This window comes from Silurus meridionalis, chromosome 1, assembly GCF_014805685.1.
Source record: "Silurus meridionalis isolate SWU-2019-XX chromosome 1, ASM1480568v1, whole genome shotgun sequence".
NCBI lineage: Eukaryota > Metazoa > Chordata > Actinopteri > Siluriformes > Siluridae > Silurus > Silurus meridionalis.
Window position 1 is genome coordinate 31267850 of NC_060884.1, and position 13276 is coordinate 31281125.

Here is a 13276-nt window from a genome sequence, read left to right on the forward strand (position 1 = left end):
GAGTACCAGTAGCTTTACATTATTATGCGAAAGCATAGAAAAGAAGAAGAAGAAAAGAAAAAAGGGTGTAAAGACTTCATTCCTCTGTAAACAAATGCTATTTTATTATTTCGACTTTTTTAGGCCTTTATACGTTTTCTATATTGCAATGATGGAAAATAATTATGATTAAAGTCTCTTTTAAAAACACAAAATAATAAGGTTTTGTCTTTAAACATTTGCATTTATGAAGAAAAAAATTCATCAGTAAAATCATCAGTAAATTAATGAAATCAATCGTTTTAAAGCTGTCGGCTATTAGGACTTCATTTCCGGGTAAGATGGCGTACGTGTTCACGTAACGACGTAAGAACGCGATGACGCGATGACGCACTGCTACGTGTTCAGATGGCGACAGGAAGTGTTTGAGCTGCAAGCTGTGATGTGTTGACTTTTGTAGTGTTGGCAAAAGCAAATAGAAGAAAAAGAAATAAAGTCTGAACTGTGTGATCCGCGTTAAGGACACCGCCGCGGCAGCAGGTGTGTACATGATCTGGTTATAAACATAGAATCGTGAATTTGTATGTTTTATGGAGTTTGTAGTAGCGACGTTGTTGTGCTGATGGTAACTCAGGCCTCGGACTTGTGCAGGAAACAGGGGGAGGGTTTTATTATTATTATTATTATTATTATTATTATTATTATTTCCACAGCTGTCTACATCTCATCTTATTATATCAGTAAAGTAGATATCTACAGATCTAGATGAAGAAGCACATGAAGTGAAAAGAGCATTCGAGCTGAAATGTGAGTTGTAAAAGACACTGTGGGGCAGAGCTGCACTTCATCTGACCTGATTTGGGTTCGTGATTAATATGTAAAAAGGCATTTCCGGGTTAATGATGTTTTCAGTGCAGAAATATAACCTGAGCAGGCAGCTAAGGAGAAGAAGGAAAGGGAAAGAATGTGAAATGTGAAGAAGAGAAAAGAAAAAGGAGGGGAAGGAAAAGGAAAATAAGTAAAGGGATATGGAAGGAAAAGAAGGAAGTGGAAAATAAGGGAATTAAAAGAAGGCAAAGGAATGGAATGGAATGGAAAAGAAGTGATGGGAAATAAGGGAAAGGTGAAGAGGGCAAGAAAAAGGAAAAGAAGGTAAGAGAAAGGATATGGAAGGAAAAGAAGGAAATTGAAAGAATATGGAATTTAAATAAGGGAAAGGAAAAGGAGGATAAGGAAGGGAAAGACAAAGGGGAGTAGAAGAAGGCAATTTTGGAAAAAAAAGAAAGGGAATGGACAAGAAGGGAAGGGAAAACAAGGGAAATGAAAAGAAGGCAAAGGGAAGGAATGCAATGGAATGAAAAATAAGTGGAGGAAAAGGATATGGAAGGAAAAGAAGGAAGTGATGGAGGAGGGAAAGATGAAGCAGACAAGAAAAAGAAGGGAAAAGATCTGACAGGGAAAGGGGGAAAGGAAAATAAGACTTCATGTATGTAACTGGATAAATCTCGGGTCGGATATAAAACACTGCTGTTATTGAGTTTGTAGGTGTGAACGCAGCAGTTCTGCTGATTAAGCAGAAACATAGACTTTATCAGATGTGTTTCTTTTACAAATGTTTTAATCAGTGTTTTTTGTCTCATCATCTCTGAAATCCTTTCAATGTTTCCAAATCTTGATACTGACGAGGTGGTTAGAAGATTTTGATTAATTTGTAACCTCATTTTGGAAAATCAGACCACCAGAAATTCAAGACTTTGTCATACATTTGTTACACCATACAATAAAATGATTACGCTGTGAATCCTGTATAAGTTTGACATTAAGAACATAAGGGTGGAAAAAAAGACTAGGCATAAATGACACATTTTATAAAGAAGATTGCTTCAGATTTTTGACCAAAGCAGAAAGAATAATAGCTTAATAAAAATTACCCAGAAAACAAACGATATAAAATGATAAATCCAAATAAAAGCACGGTAGGAAATGAAAATGATAGAACGATATGAAATTGGAATGGAAAAGGAATATATTACGACACTGTATAATAAATGAGATATTATATATAAAAAAATCTGATATAAAATGAAGTAAAATCCAATAGAGATATTGAATGGGAAAAAATGCAATAAGATAAGGAAAGCAATAATAATAGAATATATAAATAATAAGTGAATAAACTCAACAATAAAAGCAGACACACAGATTATTAATGAGGCTGAGGAGGTTTTTTTTTTCTATTTATTGAACGATTTAAATACAAATGACATCATCCTTAGGGCTTGTGAGATGAGTAACTTGTCTCTTGCTCTCACTGTTTTATTTGTAATTGTGTGTGTGTGTGTGTGTGTGTGTGTGTGTGTGTGTGTCAGTATGTTGCCCACCACAGCGTACACCCCCCAGAAACAGTCCAACGGCAGCCTGAATTCCCGCGATGCCGCTCGACACACGGCCGGCGGAAAGCGATACAAGTACCTTCGCCGCCTCCTGCACATCAAGCAGATGGACTTTGAGTTCGCCGTGTGGCAGATGCTTTACCTGTTCACCTCGCCGCAGAGAGTGTACCGCAACTTCCACTACCGCAAACAGACCAAGGACCAGTGGGCCCGCGATGACCCCGCCTTCCTAGTGCTGCTCAGCATCTGGCTGTGCGGTCAGTACTCACACACACACACACACACACACACACAGTGCTGATGTACTTATCAGTTAAGCATCACACTAATATTATTACTGTAGGTTCAGTCTGAAAGGAGGAAGTAAGAGGTTGGTTATTCAGGGAGCATTTAACCTCATTGGTGGTACATCATGATTGTCCTGAGTGAGTCTGCAGCTATCGATTATTCTAGTAATCGATTATTCCACCGATTAATCAGTAATTGGATAAGAAGTAATGTTTCTTTATTAAAGAGCAACACTAAATATACAAGTGAAAATGAGACTGGTCTCATAAAATGAGCGTCATTTGTTTCCTTTTAGAAAAATTATTATTATTTCTTTGCTGAAATTTGCATACAAGAATATCTGTAAAAATCTAAACCTACTTAATGCATTTAATTGTTATAATACATCATATCTAAAAAATATATTTTAAGCAGTGTATGGTGTTTTCTTTGTTTTAGTTTAAAATGATCCCAAACTTTGGATCCTTTCGGTGTTTTCTTTGGTCTGAATCTATAGAAGTTTGTTCCATCACATAAAAAAAGTTTAAGCCTAATTCAGACTTTTTTTCCTTGCAATTCCAACTCTAAGTATGGTATGGTTGTATCGTACTTGCCGATAACCAATTAATCAATCGATAAAAATATATATAATTGAATAATTTTGATTATATAATAAATAAATAATAAATATAATCTAGCGCTCTCCGTGCAACGCACAGTCTCTTGTAAAAACAAACAGCATGTGGTATCAGTGAGTCGCCTCTAGAGGCCGCTCTTTTAATTTTAACGAAACTTCTAGGACACATCGGTTTGTGTTTTGCAGATAGTTAAGACAATTAACTCTCGGTGCCAATTAAAAAAATTATGGTCAACCCTTACACAACTATATATCAGTTTAAATCAGTTTTATTTGTGTACTGGTTTTAACAATGGACATTGTCCAAAAAGTTTATCCCTAATGAGTGAGCCAGTGGCATCTGTGACAAGAAAAACTCCCTGAGATAGGACGAGATAGAAACCTTGAGACCAAATCTTCATCTGGGTGGCACTGAAAGTCCATTTATTACTGTTCCATTGTTGCTGAGGTGTGCAGTTCAGTCCTTAAACACAAAATTGTTCATGCAAATTGTGGTCCTGGATCATTATAGCAGACTTTTTATATTAATTAAACCATCCTCATAGTTCTTGAGTTGCTCAGTAACTTTATGGAGCTGTATCAGTTTGCAGGTGGCAGATATCATGATTCGTTTAATAGATTTGCTTCAACGGGGGGTGAATGTTTGTTTGTTTGGAATTTTTTGCCCTAAATCAATTAGCCATGTCCAGAATTCATGGCAACCTTGGCTTTAAGATCATCCTGAAGGATATTAAGAATGTCTTAGTGGTTAATTAGTTTAATATCATACTGAAAATATGAAAAAAAAGCAGACTGTGTTTAGTATGTGAGGTGAAAAGGTTCATTTTATAATTTGAATGTAATATCTTTCCCCCCCACAGTGTCCACAGTAGGCTTCGGTCTGGTGTTGGATATGGGGTTTGTGGAGACGCTGAAGCTCTTACTCTGGGTCGTGTTCATCGACTGCATCGGCGTCGGCCTGCTCATCTCCACCTTCATGTGGTGAGTCGGAGCACACGCGTGAATATGAGCATGAATGTGAACGTCATGGCACTTCATATAAACCAATATGAATTCTAGTATATTTGATTCCTTTATAACCACTTGGATTCAACTGTATACAATAACAACTAAAACTTTATGGTTCCAGCATGAAAAGGAATCAGACGATGAATAGATAAAGCACTTTAAAATACGAAGGCTGTGTAGACGCCATACATACAGCATTCACCACTGAAACAATCAGGAAAAACTGGTGCCTCTACTCTTCACTCGCGTTATGTGTTTGTCTAGACAATAAACTCCGCCCTGTTTGACCAGAAGTCGTGCATCTCATAAAGGGGTGTGGCTTTATGGTAAAGGGTCCAGATGCATATTAAATAAGTGTCAGCAATTTTATAGCGATGTCCAAATTCTGAGTGAAAACTCCCCTAATGTTCACTCGGTAACGAAATACTTCTCCTCCTGCAAGCCGACTCGGTGCTAAAGACAATCTCATTTACGCTTTTCTTTATGGCATTCAGAAGACACCCTTGACTTAACGTTGTTCTTATTCAGAGTGGTTAAGGAAGTTGCTCAGAGGCCAGCACTGAGAGTTTTCTTAAGCTGTGTTTTGAACTCAGGACCTTTTCAATTCAGATCCCAGTCACCAAGCTTCACATTCATCCCACAGGTGTTCAGCAGGGTTACGATCAGAACTCTATTGCAAGATCATCCTCTCCAAACCATGTAAACCACGGGGTCTTCAACCGGGGTTCTGCTAATTGATGATGAATCACAGATTAAACATGAGTAAAAACATCAGAGAGAAAGTATTTAATAAAAAATATATATGATAATTACATTAAAGTTCAAATTAAAGATGAAGTTCATATAAATATATAATATTTACATGAAATCACCTGACAGTAAAAGTAAAGATTATTGGTTTCTGTTAATATCAGTGGCTATGTTTGACACATTTTGAATCACATACATGTCTCTATCACCTAGGGTGTCCTTCATCTGAAAAACGTTAAAGACCCTTAATGTACACAGGGGCATTGCAATGCTGAAACAGGTTCAGGTTTCCAAGTTCAAGTGAATGCAAACTTTTATTATACCGCTCCCAATGGCATCCGACACAATTGTGTGGTAACAGTTTGCAGAAGAAGCACATGTGGTAGTGAAGATCAGGTGTCCCAATGCATATGTCTATATAGTGTCTTTATCATGTTTATACACATTTACACCTAGTGCACCTTTTACATAGCAATAATTAATACTGCAGTATCATGAAAATAACTGTGTGTGTGTGTGTGTGTGTGTGTGTGTGTGTGTGTGTGTGTGTGTGTGTAGGGTTGTCAGTAATAAATACCTGATGAAGCAGCCGAGTAGAGATTACGATGTGGAATGGGGATACGCCTTCGACGTGCACCTGAACGCTTTCTATCCTCTGCTGGTCATCTTACACTTCCTCCAGCTGTTCTTCATCAACCGTGAGTCTTCAGTCACTTTTTCTGTTTGTCCGTACTACATCCAAAGTAAATGGACAGACTGTTCTTGGGCCGTGGTTGTAATTATTCATTTTCAAGACATTGTCTGTAACTTATTTGCCCAGAGAGCACAAGTGGGAGGAGGCATTCTCTTTCTCTCTGCTGTCAGTCACAGGGATGCCAATCATGAGCGTCTGCACGATCACGTATTTTCATTGAAAAATCCTCCCTTAGCTTAAAGAATGACTGTGTACACTCAGCATCTAAGTTCTTTACTCCAAACTTTCTTTCGGCTTCTCCCGTTAGGGGTCGCCACAGCGGATCCTCCGCACGTTTTGATTTGGCACATGTTTTTACGCTGGATGCCCTTCCTAACGCAACCCTCCCCAATTTATCCGGGCTTGGGACCGGCACTGAGAGTGGCTGGGGATGGTTCCCTGACCGGGAATCGAACCCGGGTCGCAGCGGTGGGAACGCTGCGTCTTAACCACTAGACCACCAGGGGACCTAAGTTCTTTACTCCAAACATTCAGCTGAAATACTTTCACGTGCCTCTTGTAAAACCTGCCAGCGATGTTCTTCACTAGTTCCTTGTGATCCAGTTCATCTCGGAGCAGTTCAATAGGATTTACAGTTGTGTTCAAAATTATTCAACCCCCAATGCTGTAAATGGTTTTAGGGAATTTAGTGTACATTTGTAATTGTATTCAGAATGAAATCCTACAAGGACTTCTTAAAGAACCATATGCAACTAAAATGACATCAATTAGTTTTGTAATACAGTAGTAAATGTTTCTTTTGTGAATTCTTCATTGACATAATTATTCAACCCCTTAAAGACTACCACTCTGAAGAACAGAGGTTCAATGAAGTGTTTTCAATCAGGTATTGAAAACACCTGTGGATATCAGGGAGCAGCAATAAAGCCTAATAAGCACCAATTAGGCAGCTTTAAAATGACTGTGATACTCAGCTCCTTCTAGACATTTACTGGTGTGGTTACAAACATGGTGAGGTCAAGAGAATGGTCCAGGAAGACAAGAGAACAGGTGATTACTCTTCACAGGAAGGGCAATGGCTATAAGAAGATTGCAAAGATGTTAAACATACCAAGAGACACCATAGGAAGCATCATTCGCAAATTCAAGGCAAAGGGCACTGTTGAAACGCTACCTGGTCGTGGCAGAAAGAAGATGCTGACTTCGACTGCTGTGCGCTACCTGAAGCATAGAATGGAGAAAAGTCCCGTGTGACTGCTGAGGAACTGAGAAAAGATTTGTCAGATGTGGGTACTGAAGTTTCTGCTCAGACAATACGGCGCACCCTGCGTAATGAAGGCCTCCATGCCAGAACTCCCAGGCGCACCCCCTTGCTGTCCCCAAAGAATAAGAAGAGTCGACTGCAGTATGCCAAAAGTCATGTGGACAAACCACAGAAGTTTTGGGATAGTGTTCTGTGGACTGATGAAACAAAATTAGAACTGTTTGGGCCCATGGATCAACGCTATGTTTGGAGGAGGAAGAACAAGGCCTATGAAGAAAAGAACACCTTGCCTACTGTGAAGCATGGCGGGGGGTCAATCATGCTTTGGGGCTGTTTTGCTTCTGCAGGTACTGGGAAGCTTCAGCGTGTGCAAGGTACCATGAATTCTCTTCAGTACCAGGAGATATTGGATGACAATGTGATGCAGTCCGTCACAAACCTGAGGCTTGGAAGGCGTTGGACCTTTCAACAGGACAATGATCCCAAGCATACCTCCAAGTCCACTAGAGCATGGTTGCAGATTAAAGGCTGGAACATTTTGAAGTGGCCATCGCAGTCACCAGACTTAAATCCGATTGAGAACCTCTGGTGGGACTTAAAGAAAGCAGTTGCAGTGCGCAAGCCTAAGAATGTGACTGAACTGGAGGCTTTTGCCCATGATGAATGGGCGAAGATACCCGTAGATCGCTGCAAGACACTTGTGTCAAGATATGCTTCACGTTTAAAAGCTGTTATAACTGTAAAAGGATGTTGTACTAAGTACTAAGATTGAATGTCACTTGGGGGTTGAATAATTATGTCAATGAAGAATTCACAAAAGAAACATTTACTACTGTATTACAAAACTAATTGATGTCATTTTAGTTGCATATGGTTCTTTAAGAAGTCCTTGTAGGATTTCATTCTGAATACAATTACAAATGTACACTAAATTCCCTAAAACCATTTACAGCATTGGGGGTTGAATAATTTTGAACACAACTGTAGGTGCAGTGACTGGGCAGGTCATTCCATGATAGATATCACTCCAGACGACTGTTTGCTCTTTAAGGAACACTTACAGAACTTGGACGAATGAAATCGGTTCGAAAAAGCCACAGTCCAGAGGGAATTGCATGGTGCTGAAGTATAGAATGGTTGCCATGTTGGTTTGTGTCACCCGGAATAATTCCCAATATTCCCCACCCCAAACCATCAATCTTCCACCTCCAGTCTGCCAATGATCATCTCTCTTGTTCTGCATCTTACACAAGTTCTTCTTTAGAGTCCAAAATGTCTCATTTCATCTATCTAAAGTTCTTCCTTCCAGTCAGTCAGTGTCCAATTCTTGTCGTGTTTCCAGATTTGACATGTGTGGTATCCATCATTCTATCTGTCTATCAGTCTGTAAGTAAATCATATTTCTTTTTGAAAACATTTTTTTTTATTGGATGACGGTTTTACATGACCCTCAGCGTGTACAAAGTTTTCACTTCCAACAGTTTTTACAGTTGAGTCAGTGTGATTACTTGAGCAGTTACAGGAAGCACAAGGAGCACACACATGCTGGCATAAGCACTACCAGATCGTACCATTATCGCAGTGCGACCAGTAGAGGGCACTGTGTGTACAGAAGAATTTGCATTTGGTCCACAAAAATAGAGCAATCTTTAGATGAGAATGATCGCAGTGTGTGGAGTAAATAATGTTTTTTTTTGTTACAGATATTGTGGTGATCAACTCAGACTGGTTTGTGGGATATTTTGTGGGCAACACCTTGTGGCTAATCGCCATTGGCTACTACATATACATCACATTCCTCGGCTACAGCGGTAAGTGTGTGTGAGTGTGAGTGAGAGTACAACTTTAACTTTTTTGACTGTTACAAAGCACTGGAGACTCCACCCATAAATGTCTTACCAGATTTTTTTTTTAGTTGCAAACTTTTTCATTCAGTAAAGTCTCACATATACAGTTTCATACAGCCATTATATTCTACATCTCTATACCAATTGTAGATACACTGTCTATCACTTTTGTATAACACATTCTAAATTTCTATCTATCTATCTATCTATCTATCTATCTATCTATCTATCTATCTATCTATCTATCTATCTATCTATCTATCTATCTATCTGCGATATGATGCAACAATCATTAATGAACTTGAACTTCCTGTTTACCTCTATGTGTTTCAGCTCTACCCTTTCTGAAGAACACGGTGGTTCTGCTCTACCCGTTCGCTCTGCTTGCGCTGCTCTACGTCCTCTCTGTGACACTGGGCTGGAACTTCACTAAAGGTCTCTGCTGGTTCTATAAGTACAGAGTGCAGTAGAGGACCAACATGCTTAAAAGCACTTTCAGTGTGGATTCTTCTACTCTCAGAGACTCGTACATTCTCACCCGTCACTTCCTGGACTTTTGTATACTTTGTAAATAAACTGTTTGTAGGTAAAGACAAGAGAGAAGAATGTGGGAAATGTTTATAATGTGTTTATTTTATGCTTGATTTATTTAACTGATCTGATTGGGTGAAAAGCTGAGGTTCGAATGTAGACTTTATTGCGTTAAAGGAACGGATGGAACGAGGATATGTCATGCTTCTCTGCCAGAACAAGTCTAATAAACAGATTTTTACACTTCCACAAGTCTTCACTTTTACTGGTCTTTATTTTTTGTACATTCCTCATTACAATTTATAATCTGATATCTGTAAAACAGAAGAAATATCCAATATAATATTATTCTCATGAATATATGGGGCATCCCTGAAGTAAAACATATCTAAAGAGTAATAATTATATTAAATGTCATTTAATTAGCATTTATAAATTGGTAGCTTTATCTAGTGTAAAATTCTGTTTTCTCCTACATTTCTAATTCCTACAAAAGAGACTGAGAAATCAATGTAATTATGTATGCTGATTATTAGAGATCGACAGATTTATTGGTTTTGCAGATTAATCTGCACCGATAGTTGATTGCTGGAACAAGCGGCTATCAGCAAAAATATATACCGATTTTCGTTTATATACTCGGATTCTGATGTTTTTCTCCCAATTTTGAGTATATAGAACGCAATTCTGACTTTTTAACTTGCAATAGCAATTCTAGTGCAGTTCGGACTTTTTCGCTATTGCAAGTTTATGTCTCACAATTCTGAGAGAAAAATTCAGAAGTGTGAGATAAAACCCTCCATTCACAAATATTCAGTACAAGGACTTAAGTAAAATACACCTCTTTTAAAATGGAAAACATGTTTAAAATCATTACACAGATTTAGTCCTAATAAAATTATCTACATATAAAAATAGACTATAATAGTTTTTAACAGTGTAAAAAAGCTTATGACCAGATTTTACAATACCATATTTCCACTGACACTATTTAGTTCTTCCAACCGAGGCCTTCAAGCTAAAAGTATTTCTATTTAAAAGGTAACTTACCTAAAATATTAATTTAATTAAATATGAATTCCCCATGTGAAAAAGGAAATAAAGATTTGCTGAAACAAATCTAGTCTTTGAACATTTATTGTAGAAAGATCTTTACAAAGAAAGTTGCAAGTACAGATAACTTTGATTCTTTCCCAAATAACTTTCCTCAACAGTTTATATCGCCATTGAGCAAATCTTCTAACCAGCTTTCCATATAAGGAGATGTTTCCTTTTACAGAGGCAAAAAGGATGCTGAGGCAACATCTGAAACTGAAAAGCGATAAAACAAGATGTACAGTCCCCTCGTAGTGTCAGTGATTCGCCTCTAGAGGCCGCTCTTATAATTTTCTCTCGTAAAATTTGTAATGTCGGTGAATCGCCTCTAGAGGCCGCCCTCGTAATTTTCTCTCGTAAAAATCGTAGTGTCAGTGATTCGACTCTAGAGGCCGCTCTCGTAATTTTCTCTCGAAAAAATCGTAGTGTCAGTGATTCGTCACTAGAGGCCGCTCTTGTAATTTTATCTCGTAAAAAGCGTAGTGTCAGTGATTCGCCTCTAGAGGCCGCCGCTCTCGTAATTTTATCTCGTAAAAGTCGTAGTGTCAGTGATTCGCCTCTAGAGGCCGCTCTCGTAATTTTATCTCGTAAAAATCGTAGTGTCAGTGATTCGCCTCTAGAGGCCGCGCTCGTAATTTTCTTCAGCCGCTCCCATTTGCGACACTTTCTGGCAAAGCTCCATAGAAAACCAGGAGCTTAATACATAATACGGGAGTTACCTTTTTATTGTAAACAGAGTTTTGTATGCCATTTTCCCGACAAGATTTGGCCATGTTTACACTTTGACATGAAAATCCTTTTTCCATACGATTTGCGTGTTATAATAAATATAAAAATCTGAAATCTGACTTTTTTTCGTAATTCTGACTTTTGTCTTGTAATTCTGACTTTTTATTGCAATTATGACATTTATTTAGCAATTGTGAGTTTATATCTTGCAATTATGACTTTTTTCTTCTTGCAATTGACATCTTTCTCGCAATTCTGCCTTTTTGCTCGTAATTGCAAGTTTATATTTCGCAATTATGACATTTTGTTCAGCATTTTGTTTCTCTCTGACATTCTGACTTCTGACTTATTCTCAATTGTGAGATAAAAAGGTCGCAATCATTTTTTTTATATTCAGTGGCAGAAACGGGCTTTCATAAGGGAACAGATAAAAATGGAGAGATAAACAGAGCCTGTGATTGTGGCAGTTTTTTTTTTTTTTCGCTGGTGAACCTGTTGTTAATCTCTTCAGTTACACAACCATGTTTGACTTCACACCTTCCATGTAATATATTAAAATAGTGTAACACACATCTACTGTTACATATTTATAATACAAGGCTATTAGAAGTAAAGGACATTCTAGTATTTGACGGCTGTTTTTAAAGATCTCAATAATGGTTAAAAAGTGTGAAATAAAACTTATTTATGAAAAGTTTTGTCATAAAATAATGTTTCACAAAATGAACAAAATCGTTTTTGCATTATCGTACAGACCTGTGAAAGGGTTTTGATCATTTTGTTGCTCATAATTTGCCTTCTGTTTTTCAGCTCCTCTTCTAGCATCCTAGCATTGTTATGTTGTCAAGAAACAGAAAGAAGCAAGACCAGACAAGGCTGATCACTCCGTTTCTCTTTCTTTCTTTTTTTCCACAAAATCACTTCTATTTTCCCCTAATGGTCCCTGTAAGCACAACAGGACACGGCACGACTCAAATTTATTCTCCATTTCTATTATTTTCTCCTCATAGACATTTAACATTTCCCATTTGGTCTCCATTTTTTCTTTATCTTTTTTCTTTCTTTTCACATTTTTGCTGCCATCTTTTCTTTTAGTTTCTGTAGTCTTTATCTATTCTTTTCTTATCTTGCATCATCCTCTTTTGTTCTTTATTTTATTGCAGCCCCCATTCTTTCTGCTTCATTTTAATATCATTATTTTATTTGTATTTATCATTTGTATTATCTATTTTCTTTCAGGTTTTTTTGGTGTTCTTTCTTATCTATCTTTTTTAAATATATATTTCTCTCTGCCCATCTTCTGTTCTTTGTACCTTATTGTGTTCAATATGGGGGAATTGATAGCTCAGTGGTAAAGCCATTGGTTACGATATTGGCCTTCAGATCAGAAGGATGAAAGTTAAAATCATAAATGATAATTGTCAAAAAAGTCACTATAGATAAATGTCTGTCAAATGGCAAGAATGTAAATGTGTTTCTTCTTTTTTTAGCTTTTATTGACTGCACCACTGTTTCAAACATTTGCAGTAAAATAATTGTCCCTGTCAAAATATTTAATCATTTGGAAATGCTCACTAACTTCAGTAAAATACAGTCAGGTTGCAACAACCAAAAGCAGTAAAAAAAAAATCAGTTCACATTTAAGAAAGGAAAAATTCTAAATCTTCTCAGAAAAAGCACATCAAAAAACTAACTTAGGACTAACTTACACTTGAGAACATGAGGGAAAAAAGCCAGGAGACTTGGGAAACCAAACTCAGGAAAAAACAAACCACACAACATCACAATGTACAAGCAAGAAACAGACACAAAAGGGGAAGTTACATCCACTCAGGCTAACAAGATTCAGGTGCAAGATTCAAAGTAGCCACAAAATAAACAATTTTCAATAATACACAGGTTTTGTGTGGACAAAGATCATCACATGCCAATGAAATACTATGATATGACAGTTAATCTAAGTGTAGCAACATATTAATTTCTAAACAATATGACGATTCTCACTCTGCACTGAAGTATTACAAAATTAATAAATGTACATTATGATTAACACACATCTCCATTACATCCTCACCATCTCAA

General features: G+C 37.4%; 1 protein-coding gene and 1 non-coding gene across 3 annotated transcripts; one reads left to right on the plus strand and one right to left on the minus strand.

Annotated features, from left to right (window-relative positions):
• Positions 1-357: 357 nt before the first annotated feature.
• On the plus strand, positions 358-9619 carry unc50 (unc-50 homolog (C. elegans)). 2 transcript variants are annotated; one of them, XM_046852391.1, is made up of 7 exons: positions 358-519; positions 693-786; positions 2349-2629; positions 4137-4257; positions 5593-5732; positions 8696-8803; positions 9173-9619. In XM_046852391.1, exons 3-7 carry the CDS (start codon positions 2350-2352, stop codon positions 9307-9309), a joined length of 786 nt encoding a protein of 261 aa, XP_046708347.1. In that variant the 5' UTR covers positions 358-519; positions 693-786; position 2349; the 3' UTR covers positions 9310-9619. The 2 variants fall into 2 exon arrangements, with proteins under 2 accessions (XP_046708347.1, XP_046708339.1); XM_046852383.1 differs by lacking the exon at positions 693-786 and having other exon boundaries at positions 360-519.
• On the minus strand, positions 6163-6235 carry trnag-ccc. The gene has a single exon. It is a non-coding gene; the product is annotated as a tRNA-Gly (tRNA).
• Positions 9620-13276: the final 3657 nt, after the last annotated feature.